Source organism: Biomphalaria glabrata, chromosome 3 (genome assembly GCF_947242115.1).
Source record: "Biomphalaria glabrata chromosome 3, xgBioGlab47.1, whole genome shotgun sequence".
NCBI lineage: Eukaryota > Metazoa > Mollusca > Gastropoda > Planorbidae > Biomphalaria > Biomphalaria glabrata.
In genome coordinates, this window is record NC_074713.1 from 25,737,416 (window position 1) to 25,761,508 (window position 24,093).

The 24,093-nt window shown below is 33.6% G+C and overlaps 2 protein-coding genes across 5 annotated transcripts; one reads left to right on the forward strand and one right to left on the reverse strand.

Annotated features, from left to right (window-relative positions):
- Nucleotides 1-19: 19 nt before the first annotated feature.
- Nucleotides 20-14,492, forward strand: LOC106069575 (leucine-rich repeat-containing protein 73-like). 4 transcript variants are annotated; one of them, XM_056024223.1, is made up of 5 exons: nucleotides 20-69; nucleotides 8,966-9,126; nucleotides 9,278-9,501; nucleotides 10,910-11,086; nucleotides 11,639-14,492. In XM_056024223.1, exons 2-5 carry the CDS (start codon nucleotides 9,075-9,077, stop codon nucleotides 12,281-12,283), a joined length of 1,098 nt encoding a protein of 365 aa, XP_055880198.1. In that variant the 5' UTR covers nucleotides 20-69; nucleotides 8,966-9,074; the 3' UTR covers nucleotides 12,284-14,492. The 4 variants fall into 4 exon arrangements, with proteins under 4 accessions (XP_055880198.1, XP_055880200.1, XP_055880199.1 ...); XM_056024225.1 differs by lacking the exon at nucleotides 20-69 and adding an exon at nucleotides 2,406-2,530; XM_056024224.1 differs by lacking the exon at nucleotides 20-69 and adding an exon at nucleotides 5,724-5,807.
- LOC106069576 (tryptophan--tRNA ligase, cytoplasmic-like) lies at nucleotides 14,295-23,082 on the reverse strand. Its single transcript, XM_013229276.2, has 9 exons — nucleotides 22,905-23,082; nucleotides 19,761-19,900; nucleotides 19,465-19,573; nucleotides 18,323-18,442; nucleotides 17,898-18,080; nucleotides 17,397-17,610; nucleotides 16,475-16,648; nucleotides 15,802-15,942; nucleotides 14,295-15,102 (listed from the first exon to the last, which is right to left on the reverse strand). The coding sequence occupies exons 2-9, from the start codon at nucleotides 19,894-19,896 to the stop codon at nucleotides 14,944-14,946; spliced, it is 1,236 nt and encodes a 411-aa protein (XP_013084730.2). The 5' UTR covers nucleotides 19,897-19,900; nucleotides 22,905-23,082; the 3' UTR covers nucleotides 14,295-14,943.
- Between the last annotated feature and the right edge of the window lie 1,011 nt (nucleotides 23,083-24,093).

Here is a 24,093-nt window from a genome sequence, read left to right on the forward strand (position 1 = left end):
GTGCGGGATAGCATAAAAGTGATGTACTACATGCTGTCTTAAAACAGTTCAGTGTACAGTTGACCAGTGGTCAGTATAGTATGTCTGTGTGACAGCGGAAGATCTTTGTGGTCTGTCGTCTAATTATTTTATTATTCTGTACCTGGGACGGCCTGCTATTCATACTGCTGTGTTACTGCTGAATATTACTGCTGAAATACATGCTGCTGTATCTAATATTGCTGCTATAATTGCTGTTGTAGATCTATTCTAATTCTAGGGAATCTAGTGCTATTTTCTAATTTTGTTTCTGCTATAAACAGCTATTATTGATAGATCTAGTATTGTTATTGTTGCTGTAGATCTAGACTAGTGTTATTTGGTTTCTTTATTATCGCCTTAGTAAACTTAGTTATATTTATAGTCTGTTTCTCAGTTCTGTTCTTAGTGAATAGTAAGGTACTGAGCCTAAGAATAAGATATTCTTGTTTTAGTGTTAGTGTTATGAGTGTAATTGTAGGATATTGTAGATCTAGACTAGTTTATTTATTGTAGTGAGTTTGTGTAGATCTAGGTCTAGTATAGTAGTTGTCTTGTAGTGATTTAGTTCTCTTTAGTTAGATAGTTGTTTTGATCAGTTTGTGTTAGATAGTTGGTTTGGTTAGTTTGTTGGTGTTTGTAGTGGTGTAGATTTAGAGGGTTTTAGTTAGTATTAGTTGTTTTCGTTGTAGAGAATATATTATTTTTTATTATTGATTTATTTTTTTATGTAAATAAAGTATCTTTTTGTTTTATTTAATTTGAAGTAAAGTTTCGTTATTGCTTCTTGCTTTCATTTAGTTTAGGTTAGTATGTAAAATGTTGTAAAATGTTTTACATATTTCGGATGTTCCTTCAGAGTTGAAGATAGTTTACTTCCTAGTCCAAACCTCCCGCAGGACGACGGGGGATGGGAGCGGGCAGGGTTTGAACCCTCGACCGTCGATAAATCCGAACGACAGTCTAGCGCGCAAACCGCACGACCAGGCAGCCATCCTGGTTACTTAGGCGACTCTAGCCCCTTGGTCACCATACCGAGGTGCACAGATTGAGCCCACCCAGTAGCGCAAACTTCTGCCTACTGTTGGTAAATTTTAATGTTGAGCAGCAGATAATAGGTATCTATCCACTCAGCGCCTGCCTGACCTGCTCACATATATTAAAAGATATTGTTCAATAATTTATTTATTCTAAGCAAGGGAAAAGTTGGAAGTGGTTCCAGTGACATGTCCCTCTTCTATACATGGTTCCAGTGACATGTCCCTCTTCTAGACATGGTTCCAGTGACATGTCCCTCTTCTATACATGGTTCCAGTGACATGTCCCTCTTCTATACATGGTTCCAGTGACATGTCCCTCTTCTATACATGGTTCCAGTGACATGTCCCTCTTCTATACATGGTTCCAGTGACATGTCCCTCTTCTATACATGGTTCCAGTGACATGTCCCTCTTCTATACATGGTTCCAGTGACATGTCCCTCTTCTATACATGGTTCCAGTGACATGTCCCTCTTCTATACATGGTTCCAGTGACATGTCCCTCTTCTATACATGGTTCCAGTGACATGTCCCTCTTCTATACATGGTTCCAGTGACATGTCCCTCTTCTATACATGGTTCCAGTGACATGTCCCTCTTCTATACATGGTTCCAGTGACATGTCCCTCTTCTATACATGGTTCCAGTGACATGTCCCTCTTCTATACATGGTTCCAGTGACATGTCCCTCTTCTATACATGGTTCCAGTGACATGTCCCTCTTCTATACATGGTTCCAGTGACATGTCCCTCTTCTATACATGGTTCCAGTGACATGTCCCTCTTCTATACATGGTTCCAGTGACATGTCCCTCTTCTATACATGGTTGAGACCCTGGCCCTAAATGGACTCTTTTCAAACACTAATTATATATAAAAACTGCCTGGTATTTAAAAAAAACATAAATCATGCAGTTTTCCATAGAGTGGACGGCCCCAGTGTTACATTTTGTCTTAGATATATGACCAGTTAAAGGATCTCTCTAATGTTACATTTTGTCAGATATATAGTTATAGTCATTCCCTTCAATCTTGAAATACTACAGAAGACTCACTATCTGAAATCTTTATAAACCATTAAGATCTACCAGTTTCTTTCTCTGATACCGGCATAAGACATAACTAATAATTCTCAAGCAATTTAAAATCTTTCAGGTTAAAGTTACCTTTGTTTAGCCAAGAGCCAAAGTGCCCAGCATTAGATGAAGCTAAACAGACATGCTTGACAAAGAAGAATTACACTATTACGCACAAAAATAAATTATAAATTACCTTTTTAAAAAATTCTCATTAAATCTATTATATATTGTAGATTATTTTGATAACTAATTGTCATAGATTGTTTGCAGTATTATTTTGAAGAGCTGACTTTGTACGTGGCCAAGAAAAGCATCAAAACAAAAACGTCAATTCCCAGAGACTGCACCTACAAAGCATGACCAGGTTGTAACCAAACATCATTCCGGGTTCAGGTAGGCCTCAACAGCCATACCTTGATGACAAGATCAAAATACAATGTAGGCCATTGGCATAGCGGGGGGGGGGGAGGGGATTCTGTGACTTCTTCTTCTTCGTTATTATTTTACATGTCGTAGGGTTCAGATCAGTAATCCCTTGGGCGTAGCCAGAGGGGTTGGGGTTCACCTCCCGAAATGAAAGTTAGTGTGGTAGCTGCTAGTTCCAGTGCTTGCCTTTCTGCTCTATGGCTGTCTGAGAGATCGTCAGTTGCAATGGACTTTTCCAGTCTTTCTCCATTGGGCCATTCAATTAGTATGCCAGCTCCTCCGTTTGTATTGGATTTTTTGGGAGGATCCGTCTGTGTAAACTCTGACCCATTGGTTGTTGGTGTAATGGGTTCTTAGAAAAGAGTTCACTAATTCCTTGAACTCTGTTTGGTTGTGATCGGATATTTTTGTTACGCTTTCGTTGCTGTCTCTTATAAAAGGGAGAGAACTCTAGTCCCACGGAGGAAAAGCATTATGATGCTTTGTTGACTCAATAGTGATATTTCCTAAGTGGTATTTTTTTTTAAGGTTCTGTGATTCCTGAACAAAAGGAATTCTTTTAAGTCGGTTTTGGGTGCCAGTCTTATTCTGTGACTGATTATTTTGCTTTAATTTTGTGCGAGATTTTAATGTTAAACCATCACCTCCCTCAGCGCAGACAAGTGGGTTTTGAGTTTAAAATCCCCCTCCATGGGGGTTTGAGGTTACCCCCCTCCCTCTTCAACAAAACAAAAAATAATGCAAACGATAAGCACCAAATTCCATGAGCGTAGCCAATGGGGATTTTTTAAAGTCTAAAACCCCTCGCCAACATTTGTTTTACGATAAAACTTAACATCATTATAAGACTAAAGCAAACAACAGTCAACAGATTCTATGAGCGTAACCAAGAGGGGTATCGATTTTACCCCCCCCCCCTCCAGACGGATTTAAGTTAAAACTCCCTCCACTGCCCTCCAGAGGATTTTGAGTTTACCCCCCCCCCCCATTAAAGGGTTTGAAGCTAAAAACCACCTCTTCAATATAAAATTAAAGCAAACTACAGTCACACAATTCTATGAGCGAAACCAAACGGAAGGGGGTGAGTTTAAAACCCCCTCCAGATGCTTTTAAGTTTAAAACCCCCGAACCGAGAGTTTCTAGATTGAAAACAGATCTTTTCAATATTATTGTAAAGCAAACTACAGTCGCCAAATTATATGAGAGTACTTAAAGAGTTTTGATTTTGTTGAAAATAAAATTCAGAGATTTTTTTAGTTTAACACCCCCCCCCCCCCCAGAAATAGATGTTTTTGACGATAAAACTTTCCTTTTCGATATAAAATCTAAAGCAAAGTATAGTCACCAAATTCCATGAGCGTAGCCAAGAGGAGTTATAAATTTCTCGCAGTCGCTGGGCTCCATTTATAAAGTGCAGTGAATGTCAGATTCGGTTTTTGAACTAATTTTTTTTTAATAGCAGGATAATGCACTGTAGAATATGCATTTTTTTTTGTTGTTGTTTTTAAATACCGGAAATAGTACTTAGCGCCGGGACGGATGCCTCTACTAACCTGGGGGAACTCTCAGCTCTCTTCTAGAACCCCTCGCTGGCTAGGGCAGAGGGTATACAGTCTTTCCACTATCTCTAGGAAGATCCTATTCTAGGGTACAATAAACGTCTTTCGAAAGAATAAAAGGTCGGAATATAATAAAGATTAATTACGTGTGTACACAAACACACACATATTTATCGGTTGGCGAAAGTCCCCATCCCCGAAAAAAATCCTGGCTACGCCCATGTTGCCGGCTACAATGGCCCATAATGTCCCGTTAGAAATATAAAAGACATGAGACGATGAAACATAAAATTATTTGATTACACAACTTCGGACCAGGAGCAAACTGGCTAATGCTCGGTGGGCCGGTACCCAAGTAGACAGATTTAAATAAATTAAAGGCCAGTAAGCAAGTTCATAGTATTCTCTTTACAAAAAAAAAATTGAGGGACGGCGCGGAGCGTCGTGATTTGTCTTCATCTTGCCTCTATTAAAACATTTCCTTTTATATTGTTATGTATTTCTCTTTTTCTGGATCAATTTACTGGTAGAGACACAAATAAACACTGCCAAAAACTTGACAATTCAACTTTCAGCTTCATATAACTTTATTGACTATCAACTGCGATTCGTCACTGTAACAAGTTGCATAGAAGACTGTACAATATCTGGTACCGCCTTTACTTTTCCCCAACTAATGTCCGGTACCCATTAGCTCTGGGTGAACTCGGGTGCCCTAAATATCCCGGAAGTAAAAATCACAGTCTTCACCATGATTTAAACCCGGAACCCTGGGTGGGAAATCAAGCGCTTTACCGCTCAGCCACCGCGCCTCCTCGAATGAGATAATGCCAATCCAATGTGAACTTAGGAGACATCCGCAGGAAATAAAGCAAGATGTATTTTCACACAATAGTATTATGCGAGGGACATTCTAGGAAGGCCTACATATTGCGCACGGACGTCTGTAATGGGCGTGAGCTTTTTAACAATATTCTTTGTGTTAAGTAAGACGTCTCTATCACGGACATTTTTTTCACACAAAAGTCGTCACTTTAATGAAGTGCAATAGACGGAAGAAATTCGATCATTCTGAGACAAAAAATAAATCCATAAGAATCACACTATTAACGGAGACGTTTCAAAATGTTTTCTTCAAAACGTTTTGACCCACATTGTTGCATACGTACCTCGCAAAAAGCGGTCTGCATTTAACAAGGTATTATTAGAAGATAAAACGACGTCTCCTACTTAAGATATTTTAATTTTTAAACAATGAATTTTACTTATATTCAGATAAATTACACTGAAAATAAAACATTTTTTTTCGCCGCCCCTTCTCCTTGTTGCTAGTTGGTCATTGGCTTACCATCCAAACAGCTAGCACAACTGAACCAATGTAGGTGTTTTATATTTTTAATAAATAAACTTTAAATAACTTAAACTATTTCTTTTGTGAATGTGAGCTGGCGCTCCTAAATCTATTTTTTTTTTTTTATCTATTTATATCTGTATTTTAATTTTTGTAAACTATCTAGGCTAGTGCTGAGTGCATGCCTGTCTCCCGCCAGCTCTTTAACTTTAAAGTTAGTGTAGATGAGTCATGACCTGGCTCTATAAATAGAACGGATGCTGTAGTGTCTTGTCCCTTTTTCCAGTGTTGACCGCTGGTCAGTGCTTGATTAGCTGGTCTGTGTGACCAAGCAGTGAGTTAGAAAATTATTTTTAGTGTTGTTCCTGTGTGGACTGCCTGCTATAATACCTGCCTGTCTGCTGTAGTTCTGCTTTACTGTAGTAGCTTACTGTTTAGTGTAGTTGTAGATTTAGCAACATAGATCCAGAGGGTTTTGGTTAGTGGAGTTGTTAGGTTCAGTTAATTAGGGTTCATTAGTTGTTTAGTAGTATGTATATTTATTTTATTACTGTTTTTTGTATCATGTAAATAAAGTGTATATAAGTTCTTTTTATAATTTTAGTTGGCTGTTTTATTTTTAGTTAGCTAGATTAGTGCAGTTTAGTTTAATTGTGATGTCTGGTTGCTTAGGCGACTACTCTAGCCCCTTGGTCGCAGACTGAGGTGCACAGATTGGGCCCACCCAGTAAAGCTACCACCTGCCTACTGTTTATAAATGAACAAATGTTGAGCAGCAGAGAACAAAAAGGCCTCACTCAGTAGCGCCACTCCTGACCTGCTCACATGAATATAAACTCAATATAACTAGCCTATTATTACAATATTTCAGATTTAACTTGAGTTAGAGATATACTATTTGAAATAGACTGATATTTAACTTGAGTTAGAGATATACTATTTGAAATAGACTGATATTTAACTTGAGTTAGAGATATACTATTTGAAATAGACTGATATTTAACTTGAGTTAGAGATATACTATTTGAAATAGACTGATATTTAACTTGAGTTAGAGATATACTATTTGAAATAGACTGATATTTAACTTGAGTTAGAGATATACTATTTGAAATAGACTGATAGGCCTATTTAACTTGAGTTAGAGATATACTATTTGAAATAGACTGATATTTAAACGAAATCTAGTGCACCATAAACAACGTTATTACTCTTTCATGTCTCAAGATTATCTAATGTTTCACATTTGCATTACGTTTCATGTCTCAAGATTATCTAATGGTTCACATTTGCATTACGCTAATTTCATCATCCTCAATGCATAATGACCAATCAATCGCTTAATCTCTTCTTACTGCCACCTAGGAAACAAGCACACTCTATAACACCCCTTTTTGTCAGGAAGTTGCAAATGAACTTAATGTAGATCTACATCTACATTCTATAATCGGCCAAAAATATTCTACTCTCAATTAACAGCCATTTCAAATAAAAGTGACAATGTTTTAAAATTGACTTTGTAATTACAAGATCTAGATCTACTTACAGGGCGGGCTATTCGACTCGAAACAAATATTACAAACAACCCGCGAAAATTCAAGACCAGGAAAGAGTCGGCACCTATGGAAAAAACCCGTGGGAATCCCTCGCGCGCCTTCTTTTTTTCTATCTTTTTAAAGTTTCCAAAATAACTTTTATTGTACGAATATCGTCTCTCCCCTCTCTCTCCCCCCCCCCCCCCCAGTTTTCAAAGGATGGTGATCAGAATTTAAACCAAAAATTAAACAAAAAAGAGAGAAATCTTGGAATAATAATTTGGCCGCCCCCTACATTCGGCCGCCTGCGTTCAATGCACACATTGCACAATAGGTAGCGGCGGCCCTGGTCATGGGCCAAGTAAGGTATGCATATCGTGTAGGCCTACACGGCGCGCCGAGCCTGCTATACGTGGCCGAGGGCAGCGCTAACCATGGGGAGTTTGCCTCATATTCCTATAGGCCTACTGTAACCGCCACGTTCCGTGAAGGGACCGCCACTCCAGGTAACGAGACACTGATGTCGGTCCCTTGGTGGAACGGTGTGGCGGACTTTTTGGACTGGGTTGCTGGCTTTTGTTCCATGCCCACCCCAAGTAAGATAAAAATAAATTTTAAAAAAGCTCACACAGGACAGGGTATCCTGCCGGGGCCTTAGATGTTTCCACGGAGGCGACATAGACTGAATCCTCCGGGCGACTCGCTCCAGAATCTGAGTGATGTATTCGATCCATAGACTCTAGATTATAGATCTATATAATCTATGGTTCGATCGGTTCCATGGTTGGATAACGAAAGAAAAGTAGAAATATATTATAGTTCAGTGCAAATAGAAAAGTGCCGCTCATTTTTGTTTATCTATAACTTTATGTCATTTTATGCCGAGCTGTTTTGTTGTAGTAACTGTCATGGCGAAGTAAATTGTAAAATGGTCTGATAGATCTATGATATTCTATGTTTATAAAAGCGTCTTAGTTATTACAGCTAATCGGATCTAAGGTGTTAATTGAATTTAAAATGACTGATGCAACCTTTAATAAATCTGGCACAAAACTCACGAATGAAGAAGTCGTACTAGTTTGTCGAGCGCTAAAGGCAAATCAAATGCGTTTGTTATGTCTTCGTGAATGCAAACTAGGGAAAAAAGACTTCCAAAGTATTTTAAAATGTATAGGCTCCTGCCAGTCACTTCAACAGCTGACTTTAAATGTAGGCATCATAAACAATTTAGAACAAGTTGAGCTTTTGGCTAAATGTATTTATAAAAATACATCCTTAACTGGACTACAGTAAGTTTAGGCTTAAATCATATAATAATATAATATAGAGACAATTATTAGGAAGTAAGTTTATTGTAATAAAATAACACACACACACACACACAAATATTCAGTAGATCCATGATCTATCTCAGTTATGCACTAAGGTCCCAATTATTTTGCTATGTTTATTTATTTTGTTTGTTTTACATGTTTTGGATGTTCCTTCAGAGTTGATAATTTACTTTTGAGTCCAAACCTCCCGCAGGACGATGGGGGATAGCAGTGGGTATGGTATGAACCAGTAACCATTGACAGGTCCGAATGACATTCAGCGTGCATATATAACCGTACGACCAGGCAGCCACCTATAATATTGTCTTTTTAACTATTAAAGTATATATGTTATGTAGAAATAATTCTTCTTTTAGAAGTATCTAGACTTTTTTTTAGAGCTATGATGCTGAAATTTCTTTAGCATCAGTTGCTAACTTTTAAAAAAATAACAGATTCTTTTAGTTATGTATTTTCTTTACTATGTTATAGTTTATAATAGTTAATTCAAATTTTTTTTGTCGCCTTATGCAATGCAAGTTATAGATCTACTTTCAGCTGTTAAATTTACACTTAAATATATTTTTAAAATCATGTAATTTTGTTTTCTCTTTAATTTAACTTAGCTACTTCCTTTTATACAGCATTCATGGTAGTGAACTAGGGGATGTTGGTTTGCAAGTCCTAGGAAGGGCATTAAGCTTTCATCCAGGCATTGTTTCATTAGACCTGGGAGACTGCCAGCTAAGTGACATGTCTATTGATGTCCTGTATTCACTGTTACTGCCTACCAACAACAGGCCAGGTGTGTTAAAAATATCGGCATTTGACTGACTGTGATTAATTGTTTCAATTGTTTTAATTTGTTTGGTGTTAACAGTAAATGAACATTAACATAAATATTATGTATTAATACTTAAGAGATTTGTCTTTAAATCACCTCTTTTATTCAACAGGAATAACAGAATTAACACTGAGTGATAATCCCAGAATAAGTGCATTAGGGTGGACTCAATTATCAATGTGCCTTGCAAATTGCAGCTCGCTCAAGTGGCTATTTTTAGATTACAATCCTCTTGGTGACTACTCAGCTAGCTGTATATTGACTGGCATTGCTGCTAGCCAGTCAGTAGAATTATTAGACATGGAAGGATGCGGCCTTACTGAACACACTGGGCAGGTTTGTTAGTTGCTATTTTTTTCTCTCACTGACAAGTATTATCATGATAATAGTCTATTTGAAATTGAGGAAAATAACTCTCCACTTCTTTATTGATCTATTTTTTTTTTATTTAAAAAAAATAAAGGTAGAGTTTTAAAAAATAATTATTAAAGAAAAAAACAACTATTTATGTTGTTTATTTTAAAGCTGAAGCAAGAGTCCATACTCATAATTTAGTTTTAAAGTAACTTAGAGAGGATGACTGCCTGGTCATTTGATATGCACTTTGGACTCAATGATCCTAATTTTGACCTCTGCATACATCAACTGCTATCTGTCAGGAGCTTTGGACCAAGAAGTAATAATCTTCATTTCTGAAGGACACCTGAAACTAATTAAACAAACAAGTGAAACAACGGAATATTTAGTATGCTTTTTACACAGTCTTAGGGATGGTTTCAAATTTAATTACTGCTTGCCGTTATTCTTTGTCATTCATTATAAGATTTAGAGTATGAAATGATGTTCTTTTTTTTCATTCACTCAAACCTTTGAGCAGGGCCGGTCTTAGGTCACTGCAACCTATGCGGTTGCAGTGGGCCCAGCGCTTTCATAGGCCCCGTGCTAATTCTAGGTGTAATCATTAAATTGCAAAATATATACGAAAAATTCCTGGAAATCTCCTGAACTTATTAAAATCTCCTGAAAAATAGACTAAATTGTCATTTGTGGGTTTCGTTCTTTGCAGAAAACGCCAATCCTAGGCGCGATAAAAGAAAAAAAGGCATAGTCAGCTTTCATGTAATAAAGTTTAATAATCGGGTGAATTTTCACCTTAATCGGAAGTTCCAATATTTTGTTTATTTTTATAGTCATTGGCATATAAATATGTCATAGGTTCGTAAAGTAAAGTTAATTTGATCACAATTTTGTACTTAGTAATAAATGAATAAAATTCAAAATTTTGTTTCTAATACAAAATCTTAATTTTCACTTTTTATCCTTATTCCCACCCAGACTAGGCCCCGAAAATAAATGTTTCACCTTAATCGGAAGTTCCAATATTTTGTTTATTTTTATAGTCATTGGCATATAAATATGTCATAGGTTGCAAGGTTCGTAAAGTAAAGTTAATTTGATCGCAATTTTGTACTTAGTAATAAATGAATAAAATTCAAAATCTTAATTTTCACTTTTTATCCTTATTCCCACACAGACTAGGCCCCGCATAATCAGTTTTGCATAGGGCCCCGCAACTGTTAGGACCGGCCCTGCCTTTGAGAATAAAGAAAAGTTATTGTTTTTTAAACCAAAAAAGATCAACATCTGATTGTTTTCTAATTTTTGTATTAATTTTTTTTAAACTGGAAAATAAATGTTTCTTAATGTTTTCGGATTATTAACGATAATATTTTATTGAAACCAGGTGCTATTACATTTGGTGCAAAACCATCTTGGCAGTTTAAGCAGAATTAAGCTGACTAACAACAGAATACGTAAAATAACAGTTCATGCCATTAAGAAACATCTCAGTGAAAATCATCTGGATGATTCAGATACAGCTTCTTCCATCACTTATGAAGATCTTTTTGCTTCATCTGAGGTATTGTTCTTTTTTTTTTTTTTTTTTTTTTGCTAAGCCATATTTTTTCACCACATTTTGTATGTGCCAAGATAAATTGTATTCTGGGGATTTCCTAATGATGATATTTTTTACATACATCTCAAGGGTTTATAGTTAAGTACTCCTACTAGTCTGCTAGCCTATTTTCCACCGTTCACAAAGCTCCAAAATGTAGTAGCTGTGCTCCTTATTTAAGCTACTCTTTTAAATCTTTACATTCTAGTTTCAAGTCTTCAGAAGTTCTATAATTTCTCAATGCAGCATAATAATTTTAATAACTATATAGTAATTATGTTGTTAGGAACTCCAGGGATTAGCATTTGTAACTATTTAAGTATGTTATGTAGAAATAAATTCTTTCTTTAGAAGTATCTAGACTTTTGTTAGAGCTATGATGCTGAAATTTCTTTTGCTAAATTTTTTTCCCCATCAACACCTTTTTTAAAAAAAACAGATTCTTTGAGTTATAGCTCACAATACAACTTTAACTCAACTGAGAATTCTGAAACTACCAAAAATTATTTTTTTCAGTCATCACGCTACAGAAAACAGCGCTCCTCATCTTTATCCTCATCATCTTCCTCTTCTTCATCATCATCCTCCTCCTCCTCACATTCCTCAAGCTCTAGCTGCAGCAGCAGTTCAAAAACTAACTCAGACAGTTCTGACAATGACGAAACAGTTAGGCCAAAGGGCAAGAAGGACAAGAAGAATGTGAAAACAAAAGTGAAAGCAAAAATTGAGAAGACACTTACGCAAGACTTGGGCAGCCAACAAGAAGAGACCAAAAGTAAGAAAGGCACTAAGTCTAAAGATGAAAAAAAGAAGAAAGACAAATCTAAGAGTTCTGAGAAAGAGGAAGGAGACAGAAAGAAATCTAAAAAAAATAAAAGTGATAGTACTGAGGCAGATAATCAAGAGAGGAAAAGTAACAAGAACAAAGGATCAAAAGACCTTGATAGTGCTAAAGAAACAAAAAAGAAAGAAAAGAAAAAAGAGAAAGATATAGAAGATAAGAAGAAAATCAAAGAAGATAAAAAGGATGACAGCAAAGGAGACAAGAAAAAGAAGAAAGAAGGGCAGAAAAAGACCAAGGGGTCTGACGATGAAGAACATAATGAAACTGAGGATAGTTTTGGTGAAGAATTAAATGAGGTACCTGTGTTTTATAAATAGAAAATTGAGATGTACATTATATACAAACAGTTACATCATGTATAAAAAATATAAACAAATAACTTTTATAATATAACCTTATAGTATAACAGTATAGGATAGTTTTGAGAAGATAGTATTTATCAATGTATTTTTACAAATTCATTGTTGATAAATGTCTAATGACACAATGCCTGCTACTTCAACAACCAAGAACACCACACTATTTTTTTTTGTGGCACATACTACAGAAGAGCCTACATGTCACTGCTACATGTCAAATGTAAATATTATTTTTTTAAGACTATCATGTTACATAGATATTTGTGACTTTTATACTCCATTTGAATTTGTTAACATTGTCTCCAAACTATGAATTAATTTATCGCAAAGTTTTTATAGGCTTCATATAATGTTGTGACAATAGTATTTGCACTGAAATGTATATAAATCAAAAGAGATAATAATAGGTTGTTTCATTTTTAGAATGAAACACCAGATTGCTGATCTAGCTATAAATGAATAATTAGTATAATAAATTAGAACATGGAATGGTTTATTTGGTGAACAGAATAGGGAGATATTGATAAGCTTTGTATTTTAAAAAGCATATAATCATTTTGTTCACTTTTAGGCACTGCAGACTACAATTTCTAAAGATCTTTGGCTTGTAGCACAAAGGAATTTTTTTTTTAGTTGGCAACATTGATGTTTCAATGTAGCAGCCAGTAGCTTTATTAGTGTGTCTGGTCTCTACTCATTGATAGTCGATGTTTATATTTTTCAACATAATATTTGTGTTAATTAGTGTATTATAAAATGAATATCTTGTCTCAATTATGTTCTGTTCTTATTGACTTAAAGAAGAAATGTAAAACACTTAAAAAGTGGATGTGAACCCCTTCAGGTGGTTTTTATGCAAGTCAACTTTGATGACTGGTAAGAATTTTAGTCCCTTTTTCAAAAAAATAAAGTTCCCTTTTTAGACCATATGATCTGTAGGGCAGAAGATCTGTTCCTGTGGTCCACAGTTAATGAGGGTGTCATGTGGCCTTACAATGACCAATCACCTTTACGTTTCCCCAATTAATATCAGGTACCCATTAGAGCTGGGTGGACTCAGAGACACCTTAAAGATCTCAAAATTAAAAATCCCAGTCTTAACCAGGATTTGAACCTGGGACCCCTCAGTTCAGAAGCCAAGTGCTTTACCACTCCGCCAAAAGCTCCTCTTTTAGTACCTTATAATAATAATAATATAGTCTGCAATTATACTAAAACTAAAACTTGAGTCCTTCACACTGAACCCTTGATTGGAGTTTCTTTGGGTGACAATGTAAAGACAGTGTTCCCTTTACTCTCTCTTACTAGACTATAGTTTTTTATTGTTTCTATGCCATGCTCTAACAGCACTTTGTATACTTGGTATATCAGTGATAAGTGATGTATGACATACTTAAATATACATCTGAGTGCCAAACTTTACATTTTTAGCTCAATAAATTATTTACTTTGTAATTTTGTTCTTAGTCTTTTAAATGTTACAATTTAACTTTATGAATGTCAATATGAACCATGTTCTGATTGGATGTGTTTCAAGGTATTAACATTACACATTAAAGCATTTTTAGTTTATCTTGGCCAAATTAAAAACAGTGTTGGAAACACCATCACTACTTTCGTAATACATATATAATGCAGTCTTTTTAAAGTTAATAAATATTGTTTAGGAATATATATATATATATATTATAAAAGCTTGTATTTTGTTTTTAAACTCACATTCACATAAAATATTTTTTTTAAATATTACATGATTTGAAAACCTTACAACGTGGAATGTTTAGCAATAAAATATGTACAGTTGAAATTATTCCTTGATGTATAAACAATATTTATCTTTAACTTAGAGATTTTTGAAAACATGGGTCAAGGGTGTCTCTGTAGAGTTACTATGCTCTGTGCAAAAACTAATTATTCATTAGGAGACCAGTTTTCAAATGTGTATAAACTTTTGATATTAAGAAAAACCAAAAAGCATATTCATAGTATATCAACAAGTAATCTACCAAAACTGGAAATGCAAATGTTTTCAATATTACTTTATTTCAGTCAAAATTCAGTTACACAAAAGACAAAGTGACCATCTTCAATGTCAAGCACACATTTGATAACAAATTTGTTGGTATTAATAATAATATTTTTTATTTAATAAAATTTCTAATAAATCTTTTTTTTTCCCATTTCTCTAGATATATTGAAAACTATAGACTATTACATTTACATATTACAGCTACTAATTTTTATACATAAAACTATTACATTAATTTGCAAATAATACTGAATAGTTTACAACCTGTACAATATATATATATATGAATAGACATGTTTGATGATGTGTTTTTGTCTAGCTATTTTTAATCATATAGACTTTAAGCATATCGGCTACAAATTTTGATACTTTGTTAACTGTAAATCAAAGACACAATGTTTTTTCCTAAATTTTGTGACTCACTGGAAAGTCATTAATGAATCTGTTTATATTAGTATGCTGACCTTCAATCATCTTCATAATCTTTGATAATTTGGCCAAACCCTGTCACTGACACACATCATTCTTACTGAATTCACTAAAACAAAATGCCCATATTCATCCAATTCAAATTAAGAATAAATAACATTTAATAATCAAATTTTAGTTTGCGAGGTGTCATGAATTCCCTAGCTAACTCATCTGTGATAGTCTTCCTCTTGTCTTGTATCCCTGCCACTATTTGCTGCAAGACAGTGATGAGCTCCTTCTTAAGATGACCAGTCAGTAGTTCACCACTGGTGTAATCCTAACAGGACAACAAAAGAGATGATGTTCATTAACTATGAATACATGTCTAATTAAAAGGCTATTCCTTTAAAAAGTTTGGGACAAATCTATATATATTTCTTGTAGGCTTGTCTACATTATGATTGTTATAGAGTGTGTTTGTGTTTCTATGGTGACGGTGGGAAGAGTTTAGCGACTGATTGTGAATGATACAACATAGGTGGCATTGTCATTATCTGATCTAAGGGGAGACTAATTCCAGAACCTGAGACTGAAAGGTCGTGCTATTGTAGTGAATTAGATTTTGTTAAGAAATATTATTACTTAAGTCTAGTACATTTTTTTAATGTTATATCAACTTTGTTTTTTGGCTATATTATAAAGTTCTATTTAGTACTGTTCACAAGGAAGTTATTCAAGCTATTTAAGTTTTATTAGTTAAGATAGATTGCACCTACGACATTTAAGTTGTCTACCAGCAGTTTGGTGCTACAAGTCAACAACCAGTAACAACAATGATACTATTGTGTAGGTATACAAGTCAACAACCAGTAACAACAATGATACTATTGTGTAGGTATACAAGTCAACAACCAGTAACAACAATGATACTATTGTGTAGGTATACAAGTCAACAACCAGTAACAACAATGATACTATTGTGTAAGTATACAAGTCAACAACCAGTAACAACAATGATACTATTGTGTAAGTCTACCTGTCTTATTTTCTCCAGCTTTTCTCCATCCTCAAGGAAAAACTTTAAATACTGATAGGAAACATCAACATCACAGTTGCCTCCCTTCTCTCTATGCTCTTCCACAGTTGCCTGGCCTCCAGAGAAAGCATATTTATTCACCTAAAAAAAATCACAAGCTGTATTCAAAACACGTACTTCCTAAGGTCATAATAGCTTGATAATTAAGACATACAAATTTCAAAGTTTGTTAATTAACACTAAAACACTATGGCTATATCACATAGTTCTCAGGGCTTGCAAAACCTTCCTTCAGGGAACAGTATCAGGAAAAAGAAGAGGCATACAAAGAAAGCGATGGGAAGACATAAAAGAATGGACAGGCCTATCATTGAAAAAGATTCTATCAAAACAAAAGACAGAATACAGAAAGATGGTCAACAGATCTTGTGAGGTGCCCCAATACCCAACACACTAAGGGATGGGTGAAGGTGAAATAAAGGCTTTCATACAATAATATTATTACATTTTGAAACATAATTACATAACCTAAAGCAACTTATTCCATCAACGGAAATGAAGAGCTCATTAAATGCTGTGGGGAAGTTTTGTATACACACAGATTTAATGAAAACGATCTTTTAGCTTTCTCAACATAAAAAAATTAACTTTCCAATAATTTTTCTGAGCTTACTTTGTTTTTAATTTGATTGGGAGTATCAGTCAGCAAGATGCAGGAGTTGGGATCGCTGGCGGACATTTTTGATGTAGCTCCTTGTAAGGCTGGGAAGAATACAGAGTGCAATAAAGCTGGCTTTGGGAGATTTATTCTAGGGGCTACATCTCTTGTCATTCGAAAGTAGGGATCCTGTGAAGGTGAAAAATATCAATATAACACTTAACTTTACAGTTTTAATAGGAACAAAAAAAACATTAAAAAAATACTTTAAAAAATCTATGATCCTATCATTTATCTGGACCAGTTGGGAAAATGGAAAGGGGGGGGGGGGTAAAGAAAGGGTTATCTGGATGAATTTTACCATAATTGGTTTTTAACAGCATTAAAAAAAAAAGAGGAGGAAACAACCTGAATTCAAACTCTTGATCACACCTCTTCGGGGCCAATGAGCTTACCACTCTACTAGTGAGGTACGTGACTACAGAAGATAGTATAGTTATATATTGTTTGTTACAATTTAGAGCAGCGACCTATCAAGGGGACTAATTCAGCTTATTCACTTCAGTCAAGTACAATTTCTTTCGCTCGTTCAAGATACCAAAACAAAATAATTAATTACCAATAGTTAATCAACTAATTGTTTAATTTTTTAAATTGATTCTTGTGTTGTCAGGTAAAAGAAAAAATTGTGCAAAATTTCAGCTTGATCCGAGATTGGGTGTCGGAGAAATAAACTTTTTACCAGACCAATGAGTTGATTTAAGCTTTGTAAAAATAAAATAAAAAATAATATAATAAAGAATAAACTATTAGTGGTCCTTAACTTTTATGCTGCTATTTCAAAGAAAAAAAAGTGAATATTAATCATGGATTATGAATATACACATTTCTTCTAAATTTGTCATAAAAATGATAACAAAATGAAAAAAAAAATTACCTGGTCAATAGCACAAGGAATAAGACAAGGTATATTCCTTCTGCCTTTAAAAATGTGTGGAAATGCAGTGCTAAAACTTGGTGCAGCTTGAATGGCAGGAAATGATATTTTACCTATACAATCACTTTCCCCAAAACCAAAAATACCTTTCACTTGATTGAATGTTACATGTTTTTGAATCTGGACAATTAATTTGTAGAAATCTGGACACTGCCTAAAATATAAAATCAAAGAGAATTAGTAGTTTAGGCCTATTGTATAAATAAAAGAAATTGTGAATGACAGGGAAGCCACTTTTGTCTTACTAATGGGAGTCATGGGTGTAAAAATAACCATGAAACAAAAGCTGTATTAAAAAAAACTAATTAAGAGCATTGAACTGGTTCTATTTAAATTGATTAATCCTTACAAATAAGACAAATTTCTTAACAGTGCTGATAGTTGTTTTTTTTTACATATAATAGATTTAAAGAAAATATTGTATTATTACATTTTGCATACCCTATATAATTAAAATCGCAGAAGATAAAGGTCTTATCAATATCAAAACCTAGTGATATAATGTCTTTCACATTCTCCAGAGCCACTCTCTGGACCTCATCAATAGAGATATCTTTCCACAAATACTTCTCATCATCAGTCATCTGAATGACCAATGGTACATCAAATGTTTCCTGCAGCCATCTAAAAAGAGAGTGTGTCATTTAATTTATATGTAGAAATGTTGTTTATTTCATATTAAGTTCATAAGGTTTATGTATTATTAATTTTTAGTAAAATCCTAATTTAAAAAATATTGAACTTTAAACAAAGACTAACAAGCTGAATAAATGGGTTGTAGATTCCTCCACTGCAGAAAACAAACCATAATTCAACTTAGAAAAAAACATAACAAAAATTGATGGAAATTAAAAATTTAACCTCACTTAGTGAAAATAAATGGGATAAGATGCCCCATGTGCATTGATTCTGATGATGGTCCCCTGCCAGTGTACAGGTAAAAAGGTTTCTTCTGTTCATACAAGTCTAAAATTTTATGCATCTCTCTGAAATGTTCAAAAGACACATAATATAATTGAAAATCCCATATAACTAAAAATACATTAAATTATAAAATACCTAACTAAAATAGCAACAATGTAGTTATTTTTAATGCAGATTTAAATGTTGATAAAATCAATTTCAATCAATTGCTTTAAATCATCTCAAACTTGTCATAAATTATTTTCATTCAATGTATTTCTTCTACCCATTATGAAATTTACTAGTATTACTATTATCAAAAAGGCATTGCTTTCTGTGTAAGAAATGTAGCTAGAACCAGATGTGATTTATACATGCTGCTGCACTGACCCAAATAAAACACTGACCCGCATGGATCACTCTTATGGACCGTTTCTGCATGTTTCTGATGTAACCATGAGTAAAGGTGGGTCAATTATTTTGTTGTGTACGCTGAAGAGATTCTAACGAAATCCCAAAGTTCAAATAAATAGGAGTGTGAAAGTTGAAGAGAGGAGAGAATAAATAAGAGATGTGACAGCAAGATGTGAATTTTTTTTTCTATTTTGTTTAAATTGTTCAATATATTATTATTTCATTTGTATTTCTACATACATATACACTGAAGCTGAAAGCTGTGTATATTACTAAATAAACGTTATTTTCAGTTTTGATTTTAAAAAAAGTTTGTTCAAGTTTTCAGAATTGAATACATCTACACTTGTTCAGTTTTACTAACTGGAAGAGAGCTCTTACTAAGCAACAACTGAATACTTCAACAATCACTGAAAGTTCTCTTACCATCAGCTGCACATTCTTGAGTGCTAATTTCATTTGTATCTCAAAGGTATATATTGTAGTCTTAAAAAAAGTTTTCCAGATGTCTCTTTCTGTATATCACTAGAATTAGTCTTTAGATTGCTTCTTAGGATCACCTCACATACATTTTCCCCCCTCCTAATAGTTAATATTCTAAATTCTATTATAAAATATTCAAATATCAAGCATAGTAAAATATCCCAGCCCCAAAACCTACAAATACTATGTGACTAATAAAATCACTAACCTATGTGAGAAAAAAATGCCACGTTTTAGGAAGTGGTGAGCTTGTTTTCCTGTCACTTTTTCAATTCTATCAATCAATTCAGAATCAATCGCGCTGCTGCCAAATCTATCTGAAGAAAAGTATGCTATTCTTGAAATGAATGTTAAGCACAAGTTTACTTATTTTTATATATATATATATATATATATATATATATATATATATATATATATATATATATATATATATTACTTCAAACAAATAGTGCTATAAAATTTACACCACCAAAAAATCCTTAAAATTGCTTTTGAACATACCTATCAATTTGGCATAGTCTACCCCAGTGGCAGAAGCAGATTGTACATTCCATGGATCAACAAAGTCTTCTTTGTTTTCATTTTCCTCATGATTTAAAGCCACAGAGGCAAGCATTTCACTGTTTTCATCTGCCATATTTCTGTAATAAAAAAAAAAGCTGTCCACCAACAAATTTTCCTAAAAGCATACATCCTATTTAGTTGAAGACATTCACTATATCTGTATCTCAACTAGATCTAGAGGATATAAAGTCAGAATTTTACTAGGACTTTCATTAGCGTTAATATGTTATTAGTACTTCATTCACTCTAACATAGGTGTGGAATTGTATGCAGAACATTTTCTTCAAATTGTACTTTGTGAGATGAATACCTCTCACTGAGTCAACTGTGCAAAAAAATCTTTCCGTCCTGCAAATGATTTCAAATTACAGTACTTGTTGACATCTATAACCCTTTTCTTAAGTACTGTATGCATGACAATATATCATCAAATCAATTGTAATGTCTTTTAATGTATTTTAAAAAATACATCCCTCAAAGTAAGCCATTCATTTTTTCTAATATTCAATGCACATTTTACATTTAGATTGTTTATCACACATGCCTTACGTTTGTCTTTAACTCTTTGTAGCTTTCTTAACAGTTTTTTTTCTTAAGTTCTTTCACTTTCAATCAAAGAAAACTTTCACTTTACCCTTTTGCAGACTTTGCTTTGTTGAATGAAAAGTACTGCAAACCACTAGACCTTTCTACTCTTCTATGGCTGAAAAGCTGGCATCAGTGAATTAACTAAAAAAATTCTTGATTCACATTGGTGGCTGATCTATGCTCAGAAAGTATGGCTTCAGTGCAAAAAATAGCTGGAGCATACTGTCAATTTCCAGAAATAAGCAAAGTAAACTAGTTTTGCTGTGGTTTAGTAACTGCTGATAAGTAATAAGAAATAAATGACAGAAATCTTTCAGTATAAATTTATAAAAAAATAGTATGCGCAAAGTATAAATAGAAAAATAGTTAACACTTTTTGCACAATAGTTTCAGCATCTACAGGCAGCAAATCTGTACTATGTTGCATACAGTTGTAAAGAAAATGTGATATTGTTAACTTAAGCTGAGTTTTCAACAGTGAAAACAAATTCTTGCTTTGTTTTCTGCGGATGTCTCCAAAGTTCACAGTGGCTTGGCATTATCTCCTACGAACGCAACACACTTGGATGACAAACTGTATTTCTCAATAGTTTCTAAAAGTACAATACTACTACTGGAAATAGTTTCTCTGCACCATGGCTACTTGCAACTGTAAAGACTCCAAAAAGAGCTATTGCTACTTAACTCCTGTAGTAATCTTGCAACAGTGTGAGAAACAATGACATTGTTTACAATTGCCTGTTTTTATTCTGGCTCATGCAATGTTATTAGCAGTTTCCAAATCTTCAATCATCTTCCATATTAGACAAGCATGTAGTACAGTCTCTCAGCTTATAAGATTGATGATGTGTGACAGTGTGATAAGTTAATGTTGCTTCGGCAGTACAAGCCTTCATGGATTTCAAAGAGTGTTTCGGTTGAAAAAAAGTTGTAACGTTTGCAGAAGAAGCACATTTTTTGTTAGAATATGATGCTTATCGCTAGCAACATGATGTTCTAAAACAGCGCTAACTTTATTAGCATTGGAAATGTACGAATCACAAACAACACACTTAGCTTCATTTTTCATATATATCACCAAACCATTGATACATAGTTTTCATTTGTTCAGAGAATATATAGAGACTTATATTTATATAATAAGTCTTAGGCTAAGTAAAGTAGGTTAAAGAATAGTTTAGTACTAGATCTAGATCTACTATCAGAGTCCAGACAATCTACTATCTAGCTAGCTGCTAGATCTTTAGACTATATAGATCTAGAATCTAGATACTATAATATACAATTTATACAAAAGACTTTAGTTGACTATAGACTCAACTGTCAACTGACTATGTTCCTGTTTGATCGAAGGCTGATGGGCATATCATAATAAGCTTCCAAACATCTTGAGAAAGACATTCCAATTACATTTATACTGTTAGCTGTTAAATAAAATTTAAAAAGGAATTGTCCCAACGAATAATAATGAATTTAACTCATTCTCCTTCATTGGACAAGGCAAAATTGTAATAAGAAATATTATTGGAGGGAAAGGGGAAGACAGTCATGAAAAGAATTATTTATAAGCATCTATGAGAGAGAGAGAGGAGAGAGAGAGAGAGGCAATAGACTATAAATACATATTGCAGAAGTGAATCTACTTCTTTTATTACAATCTAAATAATTTTTAATTAACACAGATATAATTTATTAGCAATTACATAGTGGAGTTCAGTGACAGTGCTCAGTGTCCAATGAAAGGGAAAGCACAAAAACTGCGTTCAGAGTAGGAGCATGAAGTGACCCAATTTATTTTAATATAAAATCCTGACTATGAGTGGTAATAAAAAGAAACACAGCTATTTTTATTGTCCATTAGTTGAAGATTCAGTTTTTTTGTAAGTTAAACCTTCACCAAATAAAAAAATAAAATAAAAATTTGACCTAGTTCCCGTAAGTCGGTGTTCAGATATAAGAATCTACTATATAATATAATATATATATATTATATAATTACTAGATTAACTAGATCTAGTAGACTATGAGTAGTATGAGATGAGTAGAAATTCATTCATAGTAGGCTACTAGATCTAGCTAGATCTACTATCATTATCATCATACACTGATACAGATTAAAAAGATTATGATTAAGAGTATCACTATCACTAATATCAGTATCAGTTACTAGAGTCTATGACTCGAGTATGGCCCGGCAGTATGGGGAGTATCATATCATATGAGATTCAGATTGCCCTGCCTAGCCTCTAGTTCGAACGTCTAGAATGTAGGGTACCATCAACTATGTGAGACGTCTATCTTAGTTAATCTAGTCTAAACTAAGTCTATCTAAATCTACTGAATCATGAATGAATAATGATGAGTGAATCTGATCTATTACTCACATTAGTATTATCTGTATCAATGTATCATGATTATTCATGATCATCTATCCCTGCTATGGCTAGTATAGTCACTATCTATAGATTATAGATAAAGTAAGTATAAATTTACCTCCTTCAAAGTTAGATCTAGACTAGATCTGGATCTAGGTTAAGAACTTCCGAGCAAAACAAGACAATATTGATCACTTAATTTGTTTATAATTTTGTCAACTTCTAACGATGACGAAACAGAGCTGTAACTGTAACACATCACAGCAGACTCATTGAACGGACTGCACATGTGTCATGCACTGACCTAGATATGAAAATGAACACCTTTTTCATAGCACCCTGATTACCAGGACAATAGATTTGAATGTGATACATATATCTATATTTGTAGACTTCTTAAATTTCTAGCCTAAGTAAATAGGTAATTTGGAGTCTAGATATATGAATTACGATGTAGTAGTGAAACTGACTTATAAACATCTAGAGTCTAGAGATCTACATCACTTCTAAAACTTGAGGGCCTGGGGGTTATTGTAGTTATATCTTTATGCCTCTGTGAAGTCTGTGATGTAGATTATTGAAGTATACTATTATTGCTATGCTCAGGTACCATATATCATATATGGGCCCACTACTACGGTACTGAACATTAGAATAGGATTTGAAACTAGAGCCTACATGTAGATATATTTATTAAAGTAGAGTTGTCGCAAAATAGAGTCGAGAGGTTTATATCTGAAATTAATCAATAGTCCTACTCACATTTTCATTTTTACTAGACTAGAGTAGCAGCATTTAAAAATCCCTATAAACTTCAGGTCAGAGACTTAACAAAGTTGATCATAGCAATATTACATAAAGCAAATATAAGAACATACTTCAATAAAATATTAAGTTAATATTCAGACACAAAGATAAAGGAACAACTTAATTATTATTCCATATGCTAGCACACATTTGTATAAATATTTTTTTTCCCCATAGACTGACGTGATGTTTGAGCTATTTCAATGCCTTATATAATTTTTTTCTAAGCTAATTTCTTAAAAAATTAAGTCATTGAATCATAATCTTTAATTCTTTTAATTTACTTTTTCGCCATTGTTTTTTTTTTATTATTATTATTATTTTTAATGATTTTGTGTAATGTTTGACATTTTTAAGCATACAAAACTAGACCATTAGTTTATTGTGCAAAAGTTTGATTTTATTGTTAATATTTATGTTAAAAAATATTTAATTTACTAAGATGTTTGTATTAATTAATGTTTCAGAACATAAATAAGATTTTATTTGTTTCAGAACAT